This window comes from Aspergillus lucknowensis, assembly GCF_044049455.1.
Source record: "Aspergillus lucknowensis strain CBS 449.75 chromosome Unknown BJX67scaffold_31, whole genome shotgun sequence".
In the NCBI taxonomy this organism is placed as follows: Eukaryota; Fungi; Ascomycota; class Eurotiomycetes; order Eurotiales; family Aspergillaceae; genus Aspergillus; species Aspergillus lucknowensis.
Window position 1 is genome coordinate 236,285 of NW_027263575.1, and position 26,059 is coordinate 262,343.

The 26,059-nt window shown below is 51.1% G+C and overlaps 12 protein-coding genes across 12 annotated transcripts; 4 read left to right on the forward strand and 8 right to left on the reverse strand.

Moving 5' to 3' along the window:
- Window positions 1-9: 9 nt before the first annotated feature.
- Window positions 10-2,789, reverse strand: BJX67DRAFT_178940 (putative AAA family ATPase). Its single transcript, XM_071025160.1, has 3 exons — window positions 2,477-2,789; window positions 337-2,410; window positions 10-275 (listed from the first exon to the last, which is right to left on the reverse strand). The coding sequence occupies exons 1-3, from the start codon at window positions 2,564-2,566 to the stop codon at window positions 55-57; spliced, it is 2,385 nt and encodes a 794-aa protein (XP_070884534.1). The 5' UTR covers window positions 2,567-2,789; the 3' UTR covers window positions 10-54.
- Window positions 2,790-3,268: 479 nt separating this feature from the next.
- Window positions 3,269-5,285, reverse strand: mrsA (putative mitochondrial carrier protein). Its single transcript, XM_071025165.1, has 6 exons — window positions 4,606-5,285; window positions 4,506-4,541; window positions 4,302-4,434; window positions 4,138-4,230; window positions 4,029-4,085; window positions 3,269-3,967 (listed from the first exon to the last, which is right to left on the reverse strand). Exons 1-6 carry the CDS (start codon window positions 4,909-4,911, stop codon window positions 3,471-3,473), a joined length of 1,122 nt encoding a protein of 373 aa, XP_070884535.1. The 5' UTR covers window positions 4,912-5,285; the 3' UTR covers window positions 3,269-3,470.
- A 1,106-nt stretch (window positions 5,286-6,391) lies between these two features.
- BJX67DRAFT_382783 (RING finger protein) lies at window positions 6,392-8,111 on the reverse strand (the record flags this gene model as incomplete). Its single annotated transcript, XM_071033303.1, has 4 exons — window positions 6,392-6,420; window positions 6,475-7,361; window positions 7,422-7,950; window positions 8,021-8,111. The coding sequence occupies 4 exons, from the start codon at window positions 8,109-8,111 to the stop codon at window positions 6,392-6,394; spliced, it is 1,536 nt and encodes a 511-aa protein (XP_070884536.1).
- An 872-nt stretch (window positions 8,112-8,983) lies between these two features.
- On the reverse strand, window positions 8,984-11,335 carry BJX67DRAFT_382784 (translation initiation factor eIF2B catalytic subunit epsilon; the record flags this gene model as incomplete). The annotated part of the gene is made up of 5 exons (XM_071033304.1): window positions 8,984-9,648; window positions 9,722-10,890; window positions 10,956-11,080; window positions 11,136-11,192; window positions 11,258-11,335. 5 exons carry the CDS (start codon window positions 11,333-11,335, stop codon window positions 8,984-8,986), a joined length of 2,094 nt encoding a protein of 697 aa, XP_070884537.1.
- Window positions 11,336-12,243: 908 nt separating this feature from the next.
- skn7 (putative stress response transcription factor SrrA/Skn7) lies at window positions 12,244-15,069 on the reverse strand. Its single transcript, XM_071025168.1, has 5 exons — window positions 14,394-15,069; window positions 14,190-14,333; window positions 13,250-14,134; window positions 13,009-13,198; window positions 12,244-12,953 (listed from the first exon to the last, which is right to left on the reverse strand). The coding sequence occupies exons 1-5, from the start codon at window positions 14,463-14,465 to the stop codon at window positions 12,430-12,432; spliced, it is 1,815 nt and encodes a 604-aa protein (XP_070884538.1). The 5' UTR covers window positions 14,466-15,069; the 3' UTR covers window positions 12,244-12,429.
- A 914-nt stretch (window positions 15,070-15,983) lies between these two features.
- On the forward strand, window positions 15,984-16,439 carry BJX67DRAFT_179264 (uncharacterized protein). Its single transcript, XM_071025166.1, has one exon. It carries the CDS (start codon window positions 16,074-16,076, stop codon window positions 16,347-16,349), a length of 276 nt encoding a protein of 91 aa, XP_070884539.1. The 5' UTR covers window positions 15,984-16,073; the 3' UTR covers window positions 16,350-16,439.
- On the forward strand, window positions 16,440-17,416 carry BJX67DRAFT_179265 (peroxiredoxin family protein). The gene is made up of 5 exons (XM_071025167.1): window positions 16,440-16,737; window positions 16,824-16,923; window positions 16,980-17,025; window positions 17,096-17,261; window positions 17,309-17,416. Exons 1-5 carry the CDS (start codon window positions 16,530-16,532, stop codon window positions 17,335-17,337), a joined length of 549 nt encoding a protein of 182 aa, XP_070884540.1. The 5' UTR covers window positions 16,440-16,529; the 3' UTR covers window positions 17,338-17,416.
- Window positions 17,417-17,494: 78 nt separating this feature from the next.
- On the reverse strand, window positions 17,495-17,872 carry BJX67DRAFT_382787 (BolA family protein; the record flags this gene model as incomplete). The annotated part of the gene is made up of 2 exons (XM_071033305.1): window positions 17,495-17,676; window positions 17,773-17,872. 2 exons carry the CDS (start codon window positions 17,870-17,872, stop codon window positions 17,495-17,497), a joined length of 282 nt encoding a protein of 93 aa, XP_070884541.1.
- Window positions 17,873-18,706: 834 nt separating this feature from the next.
- On the reverse strand, window positions 18,707-20,442 carry BJX67DRAFT_382788 (FAD-binding oxidoreductase; the record flags this gene model as incomplete). Its single annotated transcript, XM_071033306.1, has 3 exons — window positions 18,707-19,648; window positions 19,708-20,193; window positions 20,269-20,442. 3 exons carry the CDS (start codon window positions 20,440-20,442, stop codon window positions 18,707-18,709), a joined length of 1,602 nt encoding a protein of 533 aa, XP_070884542.1.
- A 1,199-nt stretch (window positions 20,443-21,641) lies between these two features.
- On the reverse strand, window positions 21,642-22,097 carry BJX67DRAFT_358386 (uncharacterized protein). The gene has a single exon (XM_071029562.1). It carries the CDS (start codon window positions 21,938-21,940, stop codon window positions 21,731-21,733), a length of 210 nt encoding a protein of 69 aa, XP_070884543.1. The 5' UTR covers window positions 21,941-22,097; the 3' UTR covers window positions 21,642-21,730.
- Window positions 22,098-23,256: 1,159 nt separating this feature from the next.
- On the forward strand, window positions 23,257-23,819 carry BJX67DRAFT_382789 (uncharacterized protein; the record flags this gene model as incomplete). The annotated part of the gene is made up of 3 exons (XM_071033307.1): window positions 23,257-23,499; window positions 23,558-23,603; window positions 23,668-23,819. 3 exons carry the CDS (start codon window positions 23,257-23,259, stop codon window positions 23,817-23,819), a joined length of 441 nt encoding a protein of 146 aa, XP_070884544.1.
- Window positions 23,779-25,555, forward strand: BJX67DRAFT_389330 (uncharacterized protein; the record flags this gene model as incomplete). The annotated part of the gene is made up of 2 exons (XM_071034489.1): window positions 23,779-24,932; window positions 25,002-25,555. The coding sequence occupies exons 1-2, from the start codon at window positions 24,410-24,412 to the stop codon at window positions 25,553-25,555; spliced, it is 1,077 nt and encodes a 358-aa protein (XP_070884545.1). The 5' UTR covers window positions 23,779-24,409.
- Window positions 25,556-26,059: the final 504 nt, after the last annotated feature.

A 26,059-nucleotide genomic window follows, 5' to 3' on the forward strand; every position in this document is an offset into this window, starting at 1 on the left:
GAAACTGACGAAAAGAAGATATGGAAACCGTGGTACACTGGAATATGTCGAAACCTAGCCACCGCGCTCACCGAACTGCCCAGCCCAGTCTTCGTACGCTCGTAACCCTTCTTTACTGACACTAGGTCGGATAGAAAGAAGGCTTGCCTCGAAGTCTGCAAAGCAGATGGGCCGAATTTGGTCCATTGGGGTGTGCAGGAGGGCTTCACCGAGGTTGCGGAGGGGCCCCATAGCGGCGTCTTTGGCTAGGGCCGTAATGTCGGAGCCTGAGAAGCCTGTAGGTTCTATTAGTATTGTGTCCATGAGCCGAGTGGGGGAACAGGGTGGACACCTTACCATCTGTGACCTGAACAAGGACTTCGATATCCTCATCATCTAGGTCATGCACTTGGTGGCTCAGAAGCGTGCGCAATTGCTGTTCGCGGACATGGTGCTCCGGTAAAGGGATATATTGACGACGAACGAAGCGGCGGCGCGCAGCTTCATCAATGTCCCATGGCATATTCGTCGCAGCTAGGACAAGGACACGGCTAGCATCACCAGACTTCCCTGGTTGCTCGCGTCCGGCTGCAGCGCGTTGCAAGTCGGACCATTGGATGAGGAATTCGGTTTTGGATCGGCGAGAGGCTTCGTGCTCGGTGCCTGATGACCGCGCTGAGAGTAAAGAATCAATTTCGTCGACAAAAATGATAGATGGAGCCAGTGATTTCGCTAAGCCGAAAAGAGCTCGTACAAGCTTCTCACTTTCACCGTGCCATTTTGATGTCAATGTTGAGGCGGACACGGAAAAGAATGTCGATTTAGACTCGGTCGCAACGGCTCTAGCTAGCATGGTCTTGCCGGTCCCGGGAGGTCCGAAGAGCAGCATGCCCCTGGCTGGCTCTCGTAGTCCGGAGAAAAGGTCTGGGCGGAGGAACGGATAAACGACTGCTTCTTTCAGCGCCTTCTTGGCCGATTCTAAGCCGGCAATGTCATCCCAATGAACCTCATCACCGCGAACAACAATATCGTTCAGGACTTGCTGAGCTGCATTCGCATCAATGCCTCTTGGCAGTTTCTTCAGGATATTCGTGATTGAGGTATCCTCGATGCCGTGCCCGTCACACTCTTCCACTTCATCATCATCTACATAATTTGGCTTGCGGTCCAGCGAATCTGGGTCGCTTGATGGCGGTGTCACCGGGCGTTTAGAACTGGAAACCGGTTTTCTTCGAGCGGAGCTCGGGGTCGTAATGGCCATGCTATCAACACCAGGAACCAAATCTGTATTTCCTCTGACCCCTGCAGGAGCTCGCGATATTGACGTTCTTTTTGAAGGCTCTTCCGGCCGTCCCATCACAGCTGAGGACTGCGGTTGCGACGATCTTAGAGTGACTGGCTTGGGTTTGACCGTTGGTCTTGGAAAGGCGCTCGAACGAGGTGGTTCCCGTGACTCCGGTTTAGATGGATAATGTCGCGATCGACTCTCTGGCTGCGGCCAGGAATCGGCAATAGTACGGTGTTTAGATGCTGGGGTTCCTGGAGTTGATGATGAATCCACCTTTGCGACAGTCCTCTTGGGAACCTGATCATCCGCAGAATGGGTGCGAGGAAGCCTGGTCCGGTACAAGTCGGAGCTTCTATTATTTAGGAGGCTTGGACGAGAGGATGCTGGAGCGGCATCGCTGGCTGATGAGGTGGGATAGAGACTCTGTGACCGAGAGCCATCGGCCCGAGAGGACCCATTTTCTCTCCGAAGACTTGGATCATTCGAAAGGCTATGGCGTGAGGATGCAACGGCGGCATCACTAACTGGTTTATCGAAGGAAGGCGGGCGGGATATACATCCCCAGGCGAGTCCCGCCGCCTGAGAAGCGGCAACCGGCCTTAGATCTCCTTTACGTGACGTTTCCTTCTTCTTTTTCTTCAGGGACCCATCGCGCAAGGTAGAGGGCATACTAGTCATCTTCCGCCGATCGGGGCTCGGGGTGCGAGAGGTGGGTTTTGTATCTATGTGTGACCCCGAGCGCACGGGTGCAGGGCGAACAGGTGGGAACTGGGAATCGGGTGCGGAGGTGGTAGAGCCAGGTAGGGGCGAACGAGCTGGTATCGCAGGCGGCTTGGAGAGATCAGTGTATCCGACGGCCGGAACCGTGCCATCGGCGATGTACCCGGGAGTGGCGTTGAAGTTATTTCGAGATCGAGGCGTGGACTTCTTCGCGGAAGACGATGAGTCCTTCCTGCTCGCGCGGAGGGCGTCGAGGAGATCGACTCGCTCGCGGCATTGGAGTTCCAGTTGGCGGATGGAATCTTGCAAGGCACGCTCCGTTTCGGTACTCGGGGTGTAGCTTGTGGGAAGTCGGTAGGCGTTGTGATAGTAGATGGTTTCGAGGGCGGAGCGCCAAGACCTTAAGGCTTCTTCTTCATTGTTCTGCAAATCGTAGGAAGGCATTGAGTTAGTGAAGCAGCAATGAGCGGACGGTATTAGGGGACGAACTTGGCCCTCGAAGTAGACCGCCGTCGAGCACATCAAGTAACAGTCGTCATAGGTCTTCTGTAGCGACGACATAGGCCTGGAGCGCATCATCTAGAGACCGGGTGGGCGGGTTTACGGCGAGCGGACAAATACAGGGCCAGTCAGCAACACCGCCATACGTAGAGAAACAGGGGTTCACTGGAGGAATTGAGGGGGTTAGATAAGGAGTTGACGGGAAGAGGCGAAGAGAGAAACTGGATGGAGGACCCAGACTTGGACGAAACCAGACCCAGAACCAGAACCATTCAATCAACCTCTCGGCGCCTTTTTCCCCTCGTGACGTCGTCGTTCAACTGTGGCTGATTAAGCAGCACAGCTTTCCCCGGCACAAGCATTGCAGGAAACTACTGTTGGGAGGGAGAGAAGAGGATGGTCGAAGGAAACACTCGTATTCCTTCCTGTCTGTATAGGATATTATTGGATATCATCGTCCGTCCATGCGGCCTGACCATCCGGGTGACCAGCCACCACCGTCTCATATGTCTATCAGTACATGATTCTCGATCCAAAAAGGCACACAAATGCGCAAACAAATACGAATATATGAAATGAGAAGAGAAAAGAATTTTTCCCGAAGAATTGCCTCTCCGTGTCCCAACGCCAGAACGATACGGGATAAATCGAGCTAGGGTTAGCTCCGATCCAAGACCAAAGGAAACGAGAACGAGAAAGAAATATGCCGTTTCGTCAAGCGCATATGGGAGTCGCAGCCGATCAGAATGCCACAATAAGCGTATCAGTAGCTCGCAATGTTCCGTTCGAAAGTAGCATCAAGTATACACATGGTGGGAATGGAAATCCAGCGCTGAAGGGATCCTGTCGTGTCACTTCTCACAGCAACTCTGGAGCCTCGTATCGTTCAGGATTCGAAGTTTTGTCCAAAGTGTATTTTCCCTGCAGGCGAGAGTTAAGTGCCCGTTTGATCAGAAAACCCACGATGGAGCTGCAGAGAACCCTAGTTCTCCACCCGGCGCTTGAAATAAGCCTTGGCCATTTCGTACGAGGTCCAGCAAATAGCAGTGCTGGGCATCGTCGAGATAATGCGGGGACGCGCGCCTCGCAGGAAACCCTTCCAGCCGAACTGGCGCTTAATGACGGACGCTGCGCCGAACAGGCCCCTCACCGAGCGAATTTCTTCATTCTGGGCGAGGCCGCGGGTCTGCAGCAGGGTCTTGACCACGTCAAGTGGTGTCGTGATACCGGCGGCAACCGCACCGGCCAGACCTCCAGCGATGCAATGCGTAAACGGGTCATAATCCTGACTGGGATTCATAACTTTGGAAATGGACTCATAGGCGACAAATTGGGTTGCGGTGAAAGGCACAGTCATGCAAAGGGTGGTGGGATAGGAGACGTAGAACGCTTGAAGGCCTTCCGCCCTGTAGACGGACTTTGCGCATTGAAAGATAGTCTTGTGTACAGAGCCATGGACCTGCATTCGTTGTTTGATCACTGCTCGGGTTAGAGAAAGCCTTTCAAGAGTCGACATATTAGATTTCGTTGAGAAACTCACCATCGAAGGGATTCATCAAGGCATCACTAGCAATGGTTGCCGCCGCGCCGCTCGTGGCTTGAGGTTGTGAGCTTCTGTACCCGACCCGAACTCCAAACCCGAAACTCACCTGCCGCCAATGGATGGTGTCCATCATCTACATTCCCACCAGCTAGGTCTTTCACCACCTCGTATGTCCCGAAATACACCGCATGTGCGGGGCCTAAGAGAAAAGGGCAAGGTCAGCTCAAAGGATGCGCCAAGTAACTTGCGCGTGGCGTTGGAATTGCTTACCAGCACCAACAATCACACTCGACACTCCCTTCCACAGTGTCCGCCACCCCTCAATGCGGTAGATTGTAGAGACCGCATGTGTCAACCCTGTGTAGAGCCCTCCGGTCGTAGGATGCAAAACCTGCATACGGGTCTATCGAAGCCGAACACAGTGGTTAGTGCCACAAGAAACGCATACTCGCCAGAGAGAGTCAATTGGCATACCTTGAGTAGATCCACCGGGTACATAACCGCGTGCTCCTAAACCATACATCAGTAATCCCGCCCTTGTATCTCATATAATTCCAACGTAGTGGCAACGCACCGCGATACCGGCGAAAGCGCCCGCCAGCATATTTCGACCGAGACCATAGTTTGAGGGGAGGGCTTCGTAACTATCAACACGAACAGTTAGCCCAGACCGACCAGGAGTTTTTTTTTTTCCCACAGAGAGACGCCGTAAACTGAGCGGACACAGTTCAAGAACGTAAATGCGTAGTAATCCAGTTATACATCTCAGGTTTCTCGGTAGTACTCCCCGCAGAATGGACAGAAACGCAGAGGCGATAAAGAGAGTCCGCAAAACATACTCATATTCTTGCCCAGGAACCTGTTGTTCGGATACCGCCATCGAGCCGAAAAAGCTCTGGCAGCCGTAGCCGCAAGAGGAGAGGAGAGGAGAGGAGAGAGGAGAAGGTTGTTCGAGGCGGGAAAGGGAGGCGCGAAGGCGAGGCAGGCGTGGTGGTGAGCGAGCTTGTGGTCTTTGGATATGCCAGAAAAACGGAATCTGCGAGTTGAGAGGCCGAATTTGACCGAGGACGGTGAGAGAAGTCTGGAGGTCAAAGCAAGGCGGACGTCAAGAGGGACGATGTGAGGAGAGCATCCGAGAAGGAGAAGCGAAAAGAGAGGGGGGAGACGGTGAGGAGGAGAGGAGCAGCAGGCGATAATTTTTTGAAGGGTTGGGAAGCTGTTCTTATTCCCGAGTTTGGCAGTCTTGGTCGGAGGACAGCAGCAGAACCAAAAGGCCGAGAAGAGGTCTATCTATCCACTGGTCCGGAAGGATGATGGCTCTTCTTGGAATAGGTTAACTCTCACCGACGCTTAATTAAGAATTTCTTCTCCAGATGCCAGGAGATCCTGAACCTGGGAAATGAGTTGTCGCTATCAGATCTTTATCAGATTGCCGAAGCCAACACAACACCACCCTTCGTCTTAGTTACTCATTATTCAATCAGTGACTACTGTTTGATTAAGGGGATTGCAATCCAGTTCTCCCGTTGGGCGGGTCGTAACTAACTCTCCGCTTGTTCCTGGAATCCTGAGAAATCTGCTTGTCATCAAAATCTGAAAATGTTGACTATCACCGAGGTTTCAGTCCGATGACGGAGATGGCACTGACGCACCAACGCTCTTGGGCCTGTCGAGCCAATTCAGCTCGTGTGTCCGACCGGCCGATCCGATGTCTGCACAGCATCCATCCCTTCAACTTAACCTGTCTAGCAATAATAATAATCACCATCGCGGCAAAGCTTTCACCTGCCAGGGTCTTGCCGAACCGCCGAACCGCGGAGGAATCGACTTTCCTTCTCCCCGCGGAGCTGCCCACCTCTGTTCGGAGGAGACTCTTTACCCATAGAATTCTGCCTTATCTGATGGGAAATAAATAGACGCCTGCTAAGGCCAAGCGCAAGAAGAGGCCACCGAACAGGCAACCAGTTTCTCAAGTCTCACCGGTCGACCTCAACACAGACCAAAATGCACAAAGTCTCATGCTCAATCTTTCTATGCTCAGCTGGAAATAATGTAGATATTGTTGAATAAGTCCTCCTCATCGCTGGGCGGCCGACTATTGATACAGGCGAAAATAAACGTGGATGCACTCTCCCCCTTACTGTACCTAGGTAAATCTCGCGGCCAAGGAAGAACGCCTTGCGATGAAATATAATCCAGATCTCGCTGTGATGTGGTCATATACGTCGTGAAATTGGTTGTTAAGTCTCTCCCATCCAGTTGCATCCGCCAGCCCGAACCAGCGAATACATAACTCCCTAAACCGCTCACCCCTTCCAACCGCAGACAAAGATGCTCGCTAGATCTATGCAACTCTAGGTCTACCATTCAACGTTGAAACTCCATTCCCCTAGAAGAGTTGGTAAGTGAGAACAAATCCAAAAGGCGACGTCCGGATGCTTACGGCTTTTCAGGTTCTCGGCAGTGTCGCTCAGGAGGATCACCCGCCGCTTATTGCAGTATGCGGTCTTATCCAAGATGTCGACCTTGAGATTCGCCAGTTCAGACACGGGTTTCTCAAACATCTCGCTGAGACTCTCCACCGCCATCTCCAAATCCTTCTGGTTATCCTCGAAGATCTCCGTCAGGTTGTTCCGAGCTAAATAGTAGGCAAATGCGTATGTCCATTTCAGTGTTTGCCGGCATTGTTGCAGCGCCTGCGATGCCGTATCAAGGAATTGCACCTCGATCCAGGAGAGACCGGATTGGGACTGTAGACTCGTCATCTTCTTTTCTGTCTTGAGATACAGATCCTTGTCCAGCTTAGCGGATTGCTCGTGGTTGGCGTATCGATTGTAGTAGTGTAAGTAACGTTCCAACGACGCCCGAGAACGAGCCTGTGCACTCCGCGCATCGGACCCTGACTTCTCCTCAAACCGATTGCAGTTATACCAACTTGTGCCGTGCTCCGACCACAGGCCCATGCACATCCAGCAGAACTCGTGCTTGCATTTGCGACAAGTCATATGGTTACAACCGCCGTTCTTTTCGATCGTGGAGTGACATTTGGGGCACTCCTTGGTATTCGCTGAAATCCAATTGGCCGTCTCGGAATCATCTTCGCACTTCTTCAGCCACATTTTGACTAATTGGCAAGGAGCAGGCTGATGATCGTTCAGCGAACAACCGAAGCAGAAGTAATGCTTGCAGTCACACTGTACAGTGGGTACAATACGGTTTAATTCGCGTTGTTTGATAGGGCAGTCCACCGCGTACTCGCAATTGGGAGCTGGGCACCACTTAAGGTTCTCCTTGTCATCAACATAGGTCCTCGTCAGAAGTGCTCGATATCTGCAAGATGGGTCAGGCTGCATTCAGTTGGGCGGCGCTGTAGGGGGGCAAGGCTGTTACCTGTCTTTGAGATCATCCGTAACAAGCAAACCCAACGACTTTGAATCGACAATCATATTGCAGCCATTACCCGGACACTGTATTCTAGCAGCTTCTCCCTCCTCCCGAATCTTCTGTGCAAGATAATGTCGATAACAGTCGACACAGAAGCGATGACCACAGCGCATAGCATACGTCTCAAGATCATCCCCATCTTCGCAGCAGATCTCACACATGAAGCCCGGAATCACCTCCGCCTTCGGTGTTGATTCGAAGTTGGTCCCAAGCCCAGCGTCCTCAAGGGTATGTTCCGGGTGATCCATATATGACTCTATCAGCTTCTCCCGATTCCACCGGCCAAATCGTAAAAGGATTGCGGACGACTCTGGTGGCAGACCCAGTATCGATGAGACTTCGTTAATCTGTAGATTCTGTTCGCGTTCAATATCCACCGGACCGAGCACTTTGAAGTCGACTTCATAGGGTTTTCGCGCGGTTGTGACGATATCCTTGTCTTTCGAGAAACCACCATCAAAATCATCTCCGAAATCTACGCAGTAGCAGAAATCGTGAGTCAGTGAGCCACTCGCAAGCGTGTGCGGGGAGACGTATCCACTAACCATCTCCTAGACTCTCGTCATCACTCCCCTGAGTGCCCATAAAATCATCGGGACTGGACGCGACGCTCATAAAATCATCATCCGACTCCATGGTAGTAGACGCCGGGGTGACCAGGTTGGGCACCTTCTCTGCGGTGGCGTTGATCGGAATTTCCTTGGGGTCGTCCGAAGCGGAATCTACACCAGAATCTGGATATTGAGAATTCTTTTGCCTTTTGTGAGCGGGTTTGCTTTCAGTGGCGGCGCGTGAACGGCGGCAAGCAGAGGACTGGGTGGCGGGAGGATTACACTCTGGTTCTGCGATCGCCGCCAGGGCCGCCTTTCGTTTCCTCGTTGTGGGAGGCGTCTTGAAGGAGTGGAAGGGCCGTGGTAAGCCGGGATGCGTTGAGAATGGAGGAAAAAAGCTCAGTCTCGATGATTCCGTCGAGACCTGGCCCTTTTTTTTCTCCGATCCAACACACGTCACAGCCTCCCAAGAGTGGTAGTGGCAGCCTAGCAGAGTGGAGGGATGCCTGGGGGTGAGAGAGAAAGGCAGACAGAAAAGGGACCAAGCTTTCAGCTGTGCGCCGCTCGTTGGCTTCGAGAGTCCCTTTTCGGTGGCTCAGAGGGATGCAAATCGAAGGCAGTGTCACAGGCGCCAGCTGAAGCCTGGGTGTGTGACTAAGTCGTCACGAGGAAATGTGGGGAAAAAGAGATGTGTGCTTGACTTTCTGCTGTGATCAACAGGAGTCAGGGTGGGGTCATTTTGATGGTTTGGTTCCAGACAGTGAGGGCCTCCCTCTTCTCCATCTGCCATCATCAGCTCGAAGAATCGAGGGCGAAGCGCGCCAAGAAGACTCCTTCCAGGCAACAAGGCACCTATCTCACCCTCCCACACCAGGTTCCAGTGAGCAGGAGCATCGGACCAGAAGGTGTTATTTGTGAGGTATTCTATCTGAAGATGACTACAAACCTCCTTCGGGATCACTCCTCGTCACTCTCCTCTTCTTCGCTGCTTTCCTCCTCTGCATTCGCAAGCCAGTCGATGAAATGCTGTGTTTGGCTCCGCACCTTTCGCATTTCTTCGCCGTTGCTGGATCGCTCGTCTGCCCACCATTGCTCATAGGCTTCTTCCTCGACCACTTCCAGTTCGTACAGCTCTTTTGCCGCGAACAAGAGGACGGTCTCGCCTCGGTTACGGTGTGTGAGATCTTGTTGAAGCAAGAGCAGGAAGTCGACCTGATCTGACTTCGTAGCGCTGTCCCGGTCGAATAATGCCCGCTCGATGATCTCATGGTATTTCCCAAACATATCCCTAACAACATCACCCGCGCCCTGGCCCCCTTCTATTAATTGCGCCGCATGCTTCATGAAAGCCGAGGCGACTGCTCGTCGGACTTCGTGATCGGAAGCGTTTGCCGTCATTCGAAGACTGACTAGCTCTAATTGCACTACGTCTGATGAGACCCCATCCCTTAGACTGTCGAAGACACTGGCTGCAGCATCTTGGACGAAGTGGGAATCCTGCTCCTCATCGTCCGAGGTAGAGGTCGCGAAGCTCCCGGAGCGAGACCCTCCATAATCTGATATCTCTGAAGATAGAGTAGAGATTGACTCCGTCGAGAGAGAGAGGTTCGCCAAATTGTAAACTGGAGCAGACATATATTAGTCCCCGATACACCGACGCATTGAGAATGGGCTAGTGGGTCGGTAGGTGTGTACTTAGACCTGAAGAGGCATTGCTGGCTGTCTCCTCCGCGTCCTCATCATAAGGCACGTATTCATACCCCTCTCCGCCGCCACCTACGATTTTTGGGTCGCTCGGGTGCGAGTCGCCGTCTTCCTCCCGTGTAGCTTTCGTTATCCGCCTCCCCTCACTGACAGTTACGCAATTCGCAATCCTCACACCATAGGATAGTAGGGCGCCTGGTTCAACGATGCAATTGTTGCCCAACACGACGCCGTCAGCGATAATGGCCTGGCGAACACTTGATCCGTCTCCAATTACCGCATTGTCCCAAATATAAGCTCCATCAAGAGTGACGTTCTTCCCAATCTTACAGTTTCTCCCAAGCACTGTGTCCTTAATATTTGTCTTGTCGCCGATGCTAGTTCCTTGACCAATGACAGTTCGCCGGCCGACGACGCAGGAACGAGCCAACGTCACGTCTTGTTCTTGGTATAAAGTTCCTTTCCGGAGCTCGTAATTGTGGCCAGGTAGCAAGTTAGTATCGGGGCATAGAGGATACGCCCACCGAGATACCACATCCTTGGTAACAGCATCATACGCTTTCAAATTTCTCACTCGCGCGACATAGTGGTCTTCAATAATGTACGTGTGTATCGTCTTTCCATTCAATTCATAATCCTTCAAGACGCCGTACAGAAATTGCTTCCGTGGTGTTTGGTAGTCGAAGCTATCGGACCATAGGCTCAGGACGTCGGGAGTGCAGATATCGATGTTGCAGTCTATCAAATCTTGCCGTATATCAATCTCTGAAAATGTGGTAATAATCTCAGGATCAATATTCAAGCGTGAAGACTCCGACGAATGGTGATCGACCTCTTCGTAGTGTAAACAGCGGTCCTTTGTCGGGTCGACAACGAAAACGGGCGAAACGGATGACGCCTTTGTGCGATGATTATTCCCTGCTTCCCGCAAAACCATCGTCATAATAGCGTTCTTGTCGGCTTGCCGGCGGGCACGATGTTTAGCCAATGCGCCTTCGATAGGAAGGTTGCTGATCACGTCACCGCTCACAACAAGAAAATCACCGGTAATCAGGTGTTTACCGTCAAGATCTCGCATGACATCTCCAACCGACGTTGATGTAGACTTCAGGAAAGTGAACTGCTTGAAGGGTGAAGAAGGGGCTCTCCATTTCGACCCGCTTGAGAACTGTTAGCTTCCAACCTTTAACTTAACGCTCCACGTCTTTGTTGACACCGCGCATACTTAATATAACCCTCCAGCTGGTCTGAATGCGCGCCCCCGTAGAGGAAAACTTCCTCGACACCAGCATTGGCAAGGAATTCGAATGTATACTCGATCAACGGAGTATTCGCAAGCGGGAGAAGGCACTGAGGAGTCAGTTCACAGATCGTTCACTGTCCTAAGAACCATCGCAGGGCGTACCCGAGGCTTATCAAGAGTAAAGGGCTCGAATCGAGTCTCGAATGTATCCGCAAGCACCTAATCACGCAAAACGATTAGCGTTCAGCAGATTCTAGGGTCTCGCGCATGAAGGAGCAGCATACAACAGCCTGCAGAGTTTCTTCTACATCCTCAGTCGCACTCCCGCGCGACTTATTCGATCCGCCTTTTTTTGGCGCCATTTCCGTGCGAATGCCCGTTGAAAATGAGCAGACGATCAGTCCCAAATTCTCGGGTTCCTGAGTCATCCCACTTCATCCACCGCCCGGCAGATTTTCTGTGTTTGCTGCGTTTGCACACCATGAGGAGCTGCGCTGCAGCATCTCACGTGACAATATGCAGCACCGCCACAGGCGAGCAAGGTGGTCGTTCCAGCCTCCAAGGGTCCAGATCCGACTGATAGGCCTGGGCCTTCGTCGACTTCAAGGGGATCGATGTCTGGAAAGGAGGGGGGGTCTAGACCCTCCACCATCACCTTGGAAAGCTCAGAAATTCAAAATTGGGCTTGGATTAAGGGAGTTTGATCGCCGATCGCCGGTCAACTTGTGTTTGTTGTGCCCTTTGGGATCCAGCTGAACGCCAGTTCGTTCGTGCTGACAACAGAAAAACGTCTTCGTCCAGATGGAATATTTTATGACGCCTAATTTATTTCATGACCTCGATGCCTGAAGGAAATAAAAAAGCATGGCGCTGAGAGGGTACCTGGTGGCATCATTCTTGGAGGCCTGCATCCGCCCTGTAAAAGACGAACACCAGGAAGGCTTGATTGCAAAGACTGAGACGAAGATAACCAAAGATATAGATGCCACAAGAATATTTAGCAGAGGAAGGGATAGGAGTCTGCCCAGGTGCAGAAATAACAAAAAGCCGCCCCTAAATAGCAGACACTGAAAGTCAATCGCCATGCCCCAGAAAAAGTCAAATACTCATCACCCCTCGAAATCGAAAAGGAGCCCGCCTAATCCAATCGACACTAATGTCCCAGTCGATATATTATAAACGCATGTACAATCGATGCAAAAAAAAAAAAAAACAAAAAGGTATAATCCCAAAACGCCACAGTGTACCAAATGAGGGCCAGATTCTCCGATGAAGCCTAGGAAAGAATGCAGAGAGGGAAAGAAGTGGTCATATGACGGGTAATCATAATAAGGGTAGGAAGAGTGTAGTCAATTCACCAGTTCGAGTTGTCTTGTATTACCACGTGGTTTCGGAGAGTATAAGAGGAGTGGTGTGGGACAGCTTGTTGATCGAGGTGAAAGGGTGAGGATTGTCATTAATTAGTACGTGTCGTTTGCATTGAACCGACTATTGCTTGAGGCGGCGGCGCATACATACGCTGTCGCTTTGCAAGATTTGGATTGTCTGCTCCGTTGCTTATATCAGAGATATGTCGTCGCGGCTGGGCCCGTGCCGTACCGGGCCCTGCAGCACCTAGTGCAACTGCGGGAGGTGCAGGGTACTGGACGCCGTTGTGATCCATAGTGTATGCAGTCGCAGCTGGGTTAGCCGAGACATATTGGCCTTGAACCTGCTGTAAGTTGGGTGGAACAGCCATAGTCTGGAATTGGTTTGGAGATTGCCATGCACTCATGGCGGCCGCAGGGGACTGGCTGGGCGAGCCATCGTCTTTAACAGCGACTGATTGTGCGGCTGAGCTTTGACCGGCCATTGTAGCAGGTGTGGCAGGCTGGGGAGGCTCCATTCCTTGTGATACTACCTTGAGGTGGACTAAGTGCTTCTCTAACATATCCAAGAGACTTTTTCGAGTAAAGGGTTTCGGGAGGACGTCATCCATCCCTGGTCGAAAATTAGCGGTGAATCAGCGGTCGGGAGTCAGGAGGAATTTGCTTACCATGTTGGAAGTAGAGTTGGATGTCGTCGCTTCGAATGTTAGATGTCATTGCGATAATGGGTGTCCGATCAAATTGGCGAATGAGATGGCATGCCGACACGCCGTCCAAGTTGGGCATGATAATATCCATTAGAATCAAATCATACTTGGAACCGTCCTGGACTTTATTCACGGCTTCCAGTCCATCCAACTGCGAAAGGGTTAATGACAACTGCTTAATTTGAGGGTGAATAGAGCATACCGCAGTGTCTATTTCGCACGAGAAGGAATAAAGAAATTTTCCGCCAATTTGGCGACATGTTGCATCGTCCTCCACAAGGAGGATCCGGGGGCTGCGCACCCAACCAGGGTCGACGTTCGTACTCTTTTTCCGATTATCATGAAACTGTCTACGGTCGTCCATCTCCTGTTTAGGAGGTATAGTATAGGGGACGTTGTTGACATGCTCGCTGTACATAGGGTCAATTCCATTTGTTGCGCCGACCGGGTAGACGACGGGCTCCATCTCGCCATTCATTTTCGGATAAACTAGGGCTGGGTTGGCCGCTGGTGCGGTGGGCGGAGGCGCGACACGGTTGCGGGGCGCTGTTTCCAGTGTCGGCGTGGATACTACACCACCAGTCTTAGGTGGCTCGCCCATAGAGTCGACGCCGACAAGATTGAATTGTATTTCGGCGTTCATGTCACTCAGCAATTTCGAGGCCTGCTGCAACGGGGTAGAGACTCCATCATCCATCGGCGGGGCTTGCGAGGGGCTCAAATTAGAACCAGCCTGTGCTTGAAAAGGGCCAGATTTGCCGTCACGCTTTTGCCGGGAGTCCATCGAAACTAGGTAGTTCACGAGTTGATGTATGACATTCTCATGGTTCACAACTGTCTTTTGGACCCTCATCACCTCTTGCAGCATCAATTGGTGGTCAACCGACATCTGTGCGTAGCGATCGGAAAGGTGTTGGATCTGCTGTTGCTGCGCGACAATCTGCTGGTTGAGAAGGTCGATCTGTTGCGTGGGAACTGAGTCATCGTGGGCTTGTGTCGGTTTCCGTGGAGCAGGTGCCTTTCGTCGGATGTTGTCGAGAGACTCTTTGCTGTTCGCTCTGAACTCCGGGTGTTTGAACTCCCAGGCCTGGGCAAATCTCCGTCAGAACTTAGATTCTACCAACCGCGAGGGGCTTCCTCACATTCTGTCCATATGGGGACTGCCCGTTCTCTTCATTATTCTGCCGTACTTTGTGGAAGTCATACTTGTTCAGCTGTCGTACGAAACTAGCGAAGTTACTGTGCTTGAAATGCTTCGGAAGAATAGTTTTGGTAAATTTTTCGCACTGGAATCAGTCAGCGGAGGCGATTGCGACGGTTGAGTCCGGTAGCCAGAAATCCGTTACCTCCAGGACCACAAAGCTATCACCTTCGTCACCCCATCGCACAATTTCTGCGTACGATGGGTCCTCCAACATCCTTGTGTGACAATGTCAGTCAAACATAATTCGAACAACAAGCGAGGCATCATGCTCCAAATTAAGAGAGTAAAAATCGGGGCCCAGCCCGGAGAGTTGGGCGGAAAGAGGGGAAAGATTCAGGCCAAAAAGAATATTGAAGTAAAAGTTTCCGAGAGAGAGAAAAGAAAGGGGAGAGCTCACTTGTAGAGTTTCCGAACCTATACATTTCATTAGTATCCCGTAGCACAGGAAATCGACCGACGAAGCCGAAATCCCAAAGAAACAACGATCAGGACGAGAACACTCACAAAATCGCTGGAGTTGCCCGAGGGGGCGGTGCTGTTGGTGGTCTGGCCACCGTCCATCATGGGCTAGATGGGTCGCGACCGATCGAGCGAGCGACAGACCTCAGCACAGTGCAGAACGTCGAAAAATGGTGGGAGAAGGGTCAAGGAAAGGATTAGAAACTTCTGTTTGTATCGTAGGGAGAGTTTTTGAGAGAAGAAAGAAGAGAAGGCGAAGAAGGCGAAGAGAAAAAAGAGAGAGACAACTCTCCAAGACGGTCGCAAGAGGGTAGAAACTTAAGAGGAGGAGAGGGAGTTTGGTTGTCGAAGCTTGGTGGGACGGGCGCAACTTCTGGCTTGAGGGTCGCTGGACGGCGTTGAATAATCTTGCGTATTAATAGAAAGGTCTTTTCTTGTGCTCACTAGCCACAGCCGTTAGTTTTTCCTTTTTGTCTTGTATCTTGATCTTACTTTCTGTCCTGTGCACTGACTCGAATTTCCCCTCTTGCTACGTTTTTTGAGACATTTCAAGAAATCAAAGGAGGAAAGAGTCCTAATGTTACCTCGCTTGAGACCTCGGCCGAAGGGGAGGAGCTCGAATCCCACGCCATCCTTGCAACAGAGGAGACCTCTGGAAAACTGGTTTCCACTGTTGGTCACCTGATGGCACACGCTTTTTGAAAATTTTTGAAATACAACATGCCACAATTTGAATTTTCGGCGGGGAAGAAGAGTGTCAATTGTCCATGCGCCTGCAGTAGTAGAACTTCAAGCTGAAGATGGAGGGGGGGCCCAACCTTTGGAAGTTCAACGCGGTGATCCGCATCCAGCCTTAATTTCTCGTGTTGGTTGGAAAGAGTCTCCCCCCGAGTAGAATGTCGTAATCTAGGTCTTTCCCCTTATTAACAACCAGATGACCAGATAACAACGCAGTCATTGATCTGTGTTCTGAAGTGAGAACAACCCTGAAGATCAAGGAGTTGACCTGGTCATGAGTTGGAACTGCCTTACCCAAACAGGCATCTCCGAGAGTTCGTGGACGCTAGTCCTGGTCTATCATGCAGATCTGTGCTGTCTCTCTGTCCCCAACTCTGCAAGAATGCAGACAATGACTTCATCAGATGCGCTCGGGTTCCTCCACAAAGCAAAGCAACAGCCGTGAATTGCCGCTGGACAATTGGGTGGGCTGGTAATCATCCACTCCTTTCACGCCTGCGAACTAGAAGCAAGGAAATAGGTATGAGCGCCTGTTGCCCATTCCTGTGCAATGTCTTCAGGTCCAATAAAGAAAGAATGCGAGAGCCATTCCTATAGAGAGACATAAAAATCAGGATGAGACAAGATGGAGTTTCGTCAATTCGCATCGGCCTCGTCATCAATTGGGGACGCTCTTCTCGCACTTCCTCAGTCTTGGACAGCACCAGTTTCACCGCGTCTTGTCCGATTCACGGCTATGAGTCGCTCTGGAGGGACTTCGTACGAACGAGTATCAATCCCACTATCTAGAGGAAGCGCTGCTTTGACATGGACGAAAACGGAACCTTTGAAGACGTCGAGACCGCCTGGGCGGGCGGGCCCAAAGTTGGGTTGGCCCGGCCCAATAAAAATCATGCGTTAGTTGACCCTGCCTGAGCTTGTGGAGCTGACTCAGGTCACCCCAAGGTCCTCGTCATATTGGACGAAATCAAAAACGCAGCTCTCAGGCACCATAACCGAGATCGAAGTCCAACTACCAGGTGCCTTCCAAGGTTCACTCCATCTGTTCCCTTGTCTTTCCACACAATTACCGGAAATAACCATGTTCGCCCCCCGCCGCCTTACCACGAGCGTTTCCCGCGCCCTCAGCCAAAGAGCTTTGTTCCACAACACTGCAGCGGCCTTCGTTCGGAAAGGGGATTCTATCCCAGACCTTGACGTCCTGGTCGAAAACTCTCCAGGCAACAGGGTGAACCTGGCCAAGGAACTCAAGGGCAAGGGAGTCATAATTGGTGTTCCTGCTGCCTTCAGTACGTACGATCCAAACTCGCTGAAGTTTGATCCCGACCACTCCGGGAGATAAAGGAGAACGCGATTCTCTGACTGCGCACCATAGGCCCTGCTTGCTCTAGTACCCATGTCCCTGGTTATATCAAGCACCCTAAGCTCAAGGAGTCCGGCCAGGTCTTTGTAGTCGCTGTCAACGACCCATTTGTGTACGCAATCCTGCCGACCCGAGCTATGAGGAAACCATGTACCTAACAAGGAGCAGGGCCCAAGCCTGGGGTACTTCTCTTGATCCGGATGGAAAGAGCGGAGTAAGAAGCCTTCCGTCTCCCCTTTAATTCTCGCAACATTGGGCTGTGCAAAGGCGCTGACAACTTTCAGATCCGCTTCTTAGGTGATCCCACCGGTAAATTCACAGAGGCGTTAGACGTGTCGTTTGATAGCGCCGCCATCTTCGGGAATCAGCGCAGCAAGCGCTATGCGCTTCTCATTGAAGACGGCAAGGTCAAGGAGGCTTTCGTTGAGCCTGATAATACCGGAGTCAACGGTATTGAACTTCGTTCTCTATCTCGGAATCGACTAACAACTTAATAGTTTCTGCGGCGGAAAACGTGCTTGGGTAACGGAATACTATCCACGCTTCAGCAAGATGCTCACCGATTGATATCCAATGATTTACAATATGCATTTCCGAAATAATAAGACAATGTACAAGAATGAACCGTCTAACGCCTCACTGCATTCAAGGGCACTGGCGGACCTGCCCTCAAACGTACGGGTCTAGGAAGGGCCCTGTTGCTGAGCCTGCCACTGCTCCGGGGTATAACATTTGGGTGTCCAAGCATGAATAGCAGCAATCTCTGCCTTCAAAACGGAGTTCACCAACCGATGGCGGGCGAGCATAGTCTTCTTCTCAAATTGGGGGGAGACGATGACCGCCTGAAACGCCTGCCCGCAGCCTCCTAAACATGTAGAATCCATCGTTAGAAACAGTCCGTTTGATTGTAAAAGTACCCAAAGATAATGAATCAAAAAAAAGCCAAACAATTTTGACGCACCCGACAAATCCTCAATCTCAACATGCTCCGCCTGCAGCTGCTCGACCAATTTACCTCGCAATAGATCCGGAGTAACAACGCCAGAGGCCGTATCCGCCATTGCTGCGTTCACAGCCGCGAGGGAGCGCGCGGAGATCGAGAACGCTGCTTTCTGAGGGGTCGGAGACCGCAGGAAGTATCGGCAGCTTCTGCTCAGTAGGGTTGTGGTGCGGGAGTACATTAAGCGCTGGTATTTCCGGTCGCCGCGATATCGAGTCCGTGTGAGCGTTTCTGACTTCTGGGTAATTCGACAGCACAGTGTGATCCCCAAAGCAATGGGAATTATGCGGAGGAAGTCGTGGAATGTCTCCTCATCAGTGTGATGGGACGTCTCGGGCGCTTGGTCATCGGGCGCACGTGACTTGATTTCTATGATCGTCGTTTTGCTACGTCAGTCCTTTGGCTACATTTCCAGGGAAGGTGGAAACTCTTGTCATTACTGAGCGCTGTGAGAAATTCCTGCCAGAGGGTCACTGGACCACTCACTGGTTAAGGCATGTACCGGCTGACTGCCTCACTTCGAACATCGAACATCGATTCCTTCCGCAAGAGGCTTCAGACGCCTGTTCGAGGCGCTTCTCAACAAGGCTTGGGAGTCTTCCCACAAGAGGTGACTAGTACCGGCGAGGTATACGTCGCCCATTTGATTCGAAATGCCTCGCCGATATCCCAGTCCACACCATCCAACCACCAGATGCGATGAGACAGGGAGAGATCCTGGAAATCACTGGCACGAGGTTCCTCGTGGTTAGCTTTAATCCCTTTTTTACCTTTCTTATCATTGAATCGATGTTATCACTTCAGTTGATTTATTGTTCTAAGTCTAATCTAGAGCACTAATGCACAGCCGGGCTGAGTCCCTCTTGAGACCAACCGTTTCATCCAATTGTGTTCATCATGACTCTATGGTTCCCTGGACTGGTGCGCCCGCCAGCTTGAAGTAGCCCGGCTGAAGGGTCTGATAAACACCGCTATGGTCGAATTTGGATGCGATTTGCTGTAATCTCGCCTTGTTGTCCTCTCCATAGCTGGAGATCACATCTTGAAACTGACTCGCGTAGTTCATGTAGATGAAGTCATTGTTGAGCCCTCTAGCCTTCGCCTCGGCAGCAACATTGGTGAAAAAGTCATCAACGAACCCGGTGATGGTATCATCATCAGAAGTGTTGTTCCACTTGGAGAGAATGTGAATCATAAGGATTGGACCACTAGAGGCATCCAGTCCCAAAGCGTTTCCGCCTGCGCGGGACATCATCTCTAACATCGGCTCGGTTATGACTTGGAAGACAAGCATGGGAAGTGCACCGGGGACGTCAGTCACACGAGCGACAACGGAAAAGAAGTGCTCGACCACCCATTTCGCGAATTCGTCGTTCAGCTTGAATGTCCTGTTCCAGAAGATTTGACGTTGGCCATTCTGGTCACCAGCACCTATTCCACTGCAATAATCGGACAAATTCCTCGTACTGCTTGTGTCGGAAATTGCAGGAATGGACCGATAATTCCTAAAGACAGCCGGATCGCTCACATCCTTTGTATAGGTCAATTCTGCCGAAGCGATGTTCATTCCGCCTGTATGTGCGAAAACCACATATTGCTGGGCATTCTTGTCAGCCCTTGCGTTTCTTGCCACATCGACGAAAGCATCAAGGACATTTGAGAACTGATCCTCACTGAAGACACGGGTGGTTCCTCGTAATGGGGGGCTAGGGATCGTGTGCAGGTTGAACTTGGTGACGAGCCCGACATTGTTACCTCCTCCACGCAGAGCCCAATATAGGTCTGGACGTTCAGTCTCACTCGCCCTGAGTATGTTACCGTCCGGTGCGCTTACAACCTGCGCTTACGTTAGTTACTAACCTTCCACTTGCAAAAGGTGTTAGCATATTGATATACCTCGAAGCTTTCCACGTTGTCCAAAGCCCAACCATACTCATTGGAGTAGTAAGAGATGCCCCCACCTGTTGTGAGACCACCAACTCCGATATCCGACAAGCGACCGCCTACGACGGCCAGGCCATGGGGCTCTAAGGCTTTGTACACCTGCCCCCATTTATTGCCAGGTCCAATAGACGCAATAGATTTGTCATCGTTAAGAGAAACCTCATTGAGATCGCGGAATAGTATGGAGATCCCACCCTGGCTGCTAGAAGCTCCAGCAAACGCAGCATGACCGCCACTCTTGGCGGCAAACGGGCATTCAGTGAGCTGGGTTAAGAGGACCACAGTCGAGACATCGGTATCAATTGAAGGGATAAAAATGCAGGTTGGTTTGACTTCTTGCTGCTGAGCTGACCAGTAAGACTCAGTGGCGTTCTGATATGCGGGAATGTTCTCTGACAACACTCTTTCAGAGCCATATAGATAATCCAATGCACCGCACTAATAATTTGGAGAGAGACATTAGCATCCCATGGAGTAGGATGAAAACTAGAAGGTTCACATGGGACAACTTACTGCTCTCTCACAAGCGCTACCTGTGAAGGACCCATTCAACTGGGGGATGGTGGTAACGTCAACCCCAAGGTTAGCCAGGGCATCTTCAACTTCACCAACCAAATGCTTGAAGGGCCTTGCTATGGCAAAGGTCACAGCCCATGCGGCAATGACCGCTGATTTGTCAAACCTCATCGTTCTTGTTCCAAAAGTAGGATGACGGTTGTATGACCAGGGATGAGAGAAGACAAGATGGTGAGGGAGAAGGAAAGAGAGTCGAAGGGCAACATGCTTCTAAGCGCCTGTGTTAAATCATTTAGACAGAGTGTTTCCTTCACCACAAACAGAGTAAAGTAAAGATGTTGGTGAAGGCCTATTCAGCTTCTTGTCTGTTGTTGGTTTAGGGGCCAATGAGGTGTTGTATCGGCAGGACTTGTTCACTCCCAACTTGAAGTTCCTTCACTTCGGTCGAAACAGCGGCTACAGGGCGCATGTTTTTTTTCACCCGAGTATCCATCTAGTAGTATTATGATTCTCCCCAACTCGAGGCATGGTTGCCGGAGACATGACTCTTTGTATCGTGATAACACCTTGGTTAGTCAGTAACACAAGGCAGACGTTTCCGTCCTGAGAGAATGATACAAACGGGGACTACTAATTTCATGATCTTTCCATTTGCAGAATTTTTCGAAACGTAGCTCATAATAGACTGTCTCTTGAGATTCTGGCGGTGTTGTCTGTATATCTGGAAACAGAGCTACTCCACACCTGTGGTCGGCTGTACTCAATCCACAGCTTACTTCGACTAACACTGAAATATGTATTGATTCTATCATGCCCAGGTGCCTTAACCTCATTAACTTCCCTTGAACGCCTTGAACCGAGCAGGACCAGCCCCGGTCTCGTCGGAACTCCAGCAGCGGACTTTGATGGAATGTCAGGACACTTGGACGCAAATATGTATCTGTTTAAGAAGCTGTCGTACATCTCCTTAACATGCCCAGCTCGAAGGGCGTGAGACTTAGTCGCCACGCTTCCGGGACGCAGTGCGAGAAGCCTAATCTCCGTCCCTCTCGGCTCATTACGTTAGGGGGGTTACGAAATGCCTCCTACGCAACGTTATCGGAGTGGCAAACTGCTTCACCAGGGAATGGCAGAAACTCAAGACCTGTGATGGAGGTCACATTGAGCATCGTACCTTCCCTACTCGTCCCTGACGAATTCAATACATCATATCCTCCAAACATCAGTCCGGTGATGCTTACACTCTTCATCGTTAATACAGCAGTTTCTTGAGATTTGAAAAGTAGCAGGCGTCTCAAGACAGGCCTTCTCTGTGATTAGTGTCCTGACCTTAAAATGCTAGGTTAAAAGCCGTTGTCGAATTTATATATCAGGGTGCGAAGGGAACCACCCGAGGGCTAATATATGGGGCACGGATATATGTTCATAATAGCCATTTCGCGGCCTTAAACGGCGGTCGCTAACTTGACAATAAGATCCACCTTTCACCCACTTCCATGCATGTTTTTTTCGGGCTTTCTGAATTACGACCCCGATATGTTGTCAGATATTCGACAAGTACTATTAGTACAAAAAAGTACGACCCCGCGTTCGCCAAGCACGTCGCAACCAAGATTTGCCCCTTGGCCACATCCACAGTTGGAAAGGGGGAAACAAATGATAATGCCATAAGATCATAGGCAATATTCCAGCCAAGATCGGGACCGCGGCCCGGGAGGTACTTCTTCGTCTTGAGGATAGGAAGTTTAGCTCAATTCCATTTCATGCTGTTGTCCCTGGTATTGGGACGAATTCATCGGCCGCGCATAGAGAGTGCAGATTAATATCGTACGATGAACGGGACCTATCATTTTGTCGTCCGAAGCCGCAACACTTCAATCTGCTGTTTTGCAAGTCTTAGGGCTCAACCACACTATACTGTTACCTCTGTACAGCAACCACCACGTTTAGCAAACACAGTTAATATCCGTGAGTACACTGATACTTGATAGCACGTCGGTCAAGGTAATGGGGGGCTGCGGTAGTCGTGGTTCGACCCGCGAGTATCATCCGGTCCAGCCCTATCGGTCGTGAGCGCAAACCAGATCGGGTGTTACGAGAGAATGGAGACGCCTACGACGTCGACTCGTTGAGTTCCCATTTCTCAAAGGGGCTCGTTGTGACGATTATGATCCCCATCTGAGCGAGCATTGAGAAATCGCAGCTAAGTAGTACGATCATGCTTGACAGCAAGCTAGTTCCACTATCAGGTTGAGGTCTTAGTGCAACCAGTAGCTTGTCCCTGGCCGCCCTACCCATCACAGAGCCTAGATTTCACATCCTCTCTCACGGAGTCCTCTGCACTTGCAAGATCGGCCCGAATCCCACTAGAACCATGTCCATTTTAGATGCTGTACCGAGAGTTCGGGATGCTCCAGAGACGCAGAAGAACAAGGCCGAGAAAAGATCAAATTCCGACATACGGAATAGCTCTCGCCATATGTCTAGTCTCGCTCCGACCGGCCTCAAAACCAAACCACTCCGCTTCGCGCTGCAGCAGCCAGGAAGGCATGGCCATGGCTAAGAAGAGCTTGTGACTACCTCGGGGTAACCACTAGAGTACGCAAATACACCCACGTAGATCTCCCGGTTCCCTAGATCTGGCTGTGATTCTAATGACTCCAGAATGGCTTTCCAACTGAGAATCGCTCCTTCCTCTTCAGCTGGGTGTTGGCCCCTTCCCTTCGGCTAGGATATGCCTGCTACTTACAGATTGTTGTGGCCACGATTGTTCCTTCATGTTAGGTAGGAGCTGTACTCGCGGTTATTCTCTGTTGCATTTGGTTCCCCCAAGGTTCATACGATCATGTACCACCATACAAGCACCCACAAAGCTAAGTTCATCCCAATCTCCACAATGACTCAAAGCGTGGCTGACCATGTTTGGAGCAGCCTGACTTTCTTCACCTCTCTGTTCTCACTCTTTGGGAAGGACTGGGCCCAAAGATGGCCTGTCGTCAAGTTGGCCCGGCCCGTGCTTGGGACGAGGCGCGGGAGGCGAAGCACAGGGCCACTGACGCCAGCTCGGACGCTGCGGGGCTTCCGATGACGGATCTTGCTGCCTGTGAAGCGGGCATAAAGGAGATCCTGACCCGGATAGAGCGTTTCCAGTCCGACGCCCGGAAGGTGGACGACGGACTTCAGGCCTGTAGCACGGATAGGAAGAGTCTCGAGGCAAGGCTATCGAGTGTTGAGGCACCCCTGGAGCAAGAAGTCCTGGTGCTGACCAAGCTGAAAGCTGTCCTAGACAGACTGGATGCAAGGGACGATGCGCGGTCTGCTTGCTGCAAAAGGTATGCCCTTCATGAGATGGCAGTCCGCCGCTATGTGAGCAAAGCTCACAGGATCCTGGACTAGTGCCAGTGATCCACGGCGGCGGACTCCCCAAAGCGTCTGGGGGAGAGGTGGAGAAAGTCAACCTCGATGAACCCCTCTGGTTCGGGGCCAACCGGATGGTGGGGAGGGTCACCAGCGACGAACTCGCGCTTCTACGCAGTGCTGGTGACTAGTAGCCTTCGGGTGAAGCCAAGACGAGTTCACATTCAATCATCCGTCGGGTTTGCGATGCCTTTGTCAGTCAACGCCCTTTGGCGTTCCTCATTCCTCGATCTCCTATAGTCGACCGTGCCCTCCTCACGGTGATAGTACGCCATATTTCCATCGAGCTTGCCGACACACCGCACTGACTTGACTATGATCTCAGAGCACCCCACACCTTTGGCGGCTTCGCGGGCGCATGCATTCAGATTGAATACTCGGTGAAGAAGATCGCTGGTTTAGCTGGTTTCGGTTACCGGGCTCGCTGACATGGAAACTCAGATGCTGTTCAAATAATCTCGATCAGGCTGGTGTGTATGGTAGTTGCATGAAGGTGTTGGTTACTGAGGCCCTAGAGAAGCGCCTGCGGAGGTTCTAGCGGGAAGAGGTGTTTACCACCCCACGAGTAGACTAGAAAGAAGAAAGAGAACTGTATCCTGGGAGAGAGCAGGAATCTCGGATTGTTGTTGTCGGTACTCAAAGATATTATGTCCAGATATTCACAGATTTTGAAACACAGGTTCTAAATTTGTCGCGCTACATTCAAAGCTCTTCGGCTAAAATGCCGGGCTGTATCAGAAAGCTCTTGGGCTTTGTGAGGGTCACCAAACAGCGAGCGGACTACGAACTTCTCTCCTTGCACAAAGAGCCCCCAAGGGCCCTGCTACTTGAGTTGCCCCTCAAAATTCTCCTACTTATCGTACCACATCTACCTCTTGTCTCACAAGCCTGCCTTGTGCTTACCTGCAAACATCTCTACAGACTCCTGCGCTCCGCCCTTGACGATGAAGTACTGGCCTGGCCAAAATATCTGACCAGCCCAATAACACCCTGGCATGACCCGCCGCTTGACTTATTTCGCGATAATCCGGAAGTTCCACGGAATGACTTCTTGCTCAAGCTCGAAGATGCCTGGTGGCTGTATTGTTGCAAGTGCCTCAAGCTTCACCCGAGCTACCAGTTTAAGCCATGGTTTGTAGGGCCTTGGACCCCACCATCAACTCGATTTTGCAACAGCAATGTAGGTGTTGTCGATCTATGCGCCTGTCTTTCCTTGACCTACTGGAATGGCGTGCAACTGGCCAGTTGGATACGGATAGGAGCACCGAGCCATTACCTTCACTGAAACATCCGTCGGGAATTTCGACTTCAAGTGGTTAACAATAAACAGTGCCTTCTTCATAAATGCTCGGTGATAAGCCAACCCAATGCCTTCGTTGCCCTCACGACGATGGTGACCTTCGACACAGACTGTTATCTGGTAGTCACAACCAGATACAACGTGTACTTGTCGTCGCCGCACAAAAAACTAGGAGAAACCGTCGACTGGTTGGACGCCTATCGACCACCGCCCAATACCGAGGGCATATTTGTCTGTCCGCACATGCACGCCCTCGCTTGGCTCTACGGACGCTACTGGAAATCCAGCGGGTGCCAGTATAGCTGTGAATGTTGTGATACTAATTGTCACCTGCTTTTCTGCACCTACGATGGCCTCCACTCCGTTATTAAGGGGGAACGCAATCTGGGAATTATTCGATTTGATACGTACAGGTTTTCGGAGGAACTGGAGCGTTCTTGTCGCTGGCGGCGCACTTCTCGACGCCCCAGAAATGCAATGGAAACAACGTGGTATCATCGTGTTTGGGCCTTCAATTGGGATCAAGGAGGGATAAGCACCTCGTACATTATGGGTATGACGTCTTGAGATATTCTTTTGTCCTTTACTTGGGCGCTCTGCTTATCGTTGACGCGCTGTCCAGAGCCTTTTCCAGAACATGAGTAATGGCTCGGCAGACCTCATATCTCCGAACCCGGACATCGGACATGTCCAATCAACAGGATGGGGTTGCTTTTCGAGGAAGTTGGAGCTTGTTGTGGCTCAAGCTAATGAAATTGCTTTGGTGTCAGTCTCTCTATAGTTGGATAATACCAAGCCAAAATTTGGCATCCATGATACCCCGAATAAGCATCCATGTCGGTAACCTTCCAGGTGAGTCAACCCTGCGCCTTCTCCCGAGCTGTTGTGGTGCCTCGACGTTTGCCGCCATACCTTAGCTAGTATCCCAAATATTGGGAAAGTACTCCAGCTAGATACTATGGCAAAGAGAGCTAGTGGTTCCAAGCTGCCCCCCAAATAGGTGGAGCACAATATCAGTACAAGTTAGACTGAGATATGGCTCTAAATCTACTAATCATTGATTCCTACCTA

Bases quoted from the DNA above. Each gene is read 5' to 3' on its own strand.
- skn7 (XM_071025168.1), bottom strand. From the start codon at position 14,465: ATGTTGGAGGACCCATCGTACGCAGAAATTGTGCGATGGGGTGACGAA. The intron at 14,334-14,393 runs GTAACGGATTTC...GACTGATTCCAG, and splicing joins ATAGCTTTGTGGTCCTGGAG to TGCGAAAAATTTACCAAAAC. The intron at 12,954-13,008 runs GTAAGCAAATTC...ATTTTCGACCAG, and splicing joins CCAACTCTACTTCCAACATG to GGATGGATGACGTCCTCCCG.
- BJX67DRAFT_179265 (XM_071025167.1), top strand. From the start codon at position 16,530: ATGTTCGCCCCCCGCCGCCTTACCACGAGCGTTTCCCGCGCCCTCAGC. The intron at 16,738-16,823 runs GTACGTACGATC...TGCGCACCATAG, and splicing joins TGGTGTTCCTGCTGCCTTCA to GCCCTGCTTGCTCTAGTACC. The intron at 17,026-17,095 runs GTAAGAAGCCTT...GACAACTTTCAG, and splicing joins ATCCGGATGGAAAGAGCGGA to ATCCGCTTCTTAGGTGATCC.
- BJX67DRAFT_178940 (XM_071025160.1), bottom strand. From the start codon at position 2,566: ATGATGCGCTCCAGGCCTATGTCGTCGCTACAGAAGACCTATGACGAC. The intron at 2,411-2,476 runs GTTCGTCCCCTA...TACGATTTGCAG, and splicing joins CGGTCTACTTCGAGGGCCAA to AACAATGAAGAAGAAGCCTT. The intron at 276-336 runs GTAAGGTGTCCA...TAGAACCTACAG, and splicing joins CCTTGTTCAGGTCACAGATG to GCTTCTCAGGCTCCGACATT.
- mrsA (XM_071025165.1), bottom strand. From the start codon at position 4,911: ATGGCGGTATCCGAACAACAGGTTCCTGGGCAAGAATATGAGTATGTT. The intron at 4,435-4,505 runs GTATGCCAATTG...CGGCTTCGATAG, and splicing joins ACCCGGTGGATCTACTCAAG to ACCCGTATGCAGGTTTTGCA. The intron at 4,086-4,137 runs GTGAGTTTCGGG...CACAACCTCAAG, and splicing joins ACACCATCCATTGGCGGCAG to CCACGAGCGGCGCGGCGGCA.
- BJX67DRAFT_179264 (XM_071025166.1), top strand. From the start codon at position 16,074: ATGGAGTTTCGTCAATTCGCATCGGCCTCGTCATCAATTGGGGACGCT.
- BJX67DRAFT_358386 (XM_071029562.1), bottom strand. From the start codon at position 21,940: ATGGCATTATCATTTGTTTCCCCCTTTCCAACTGTGGATGTGGCCAAG.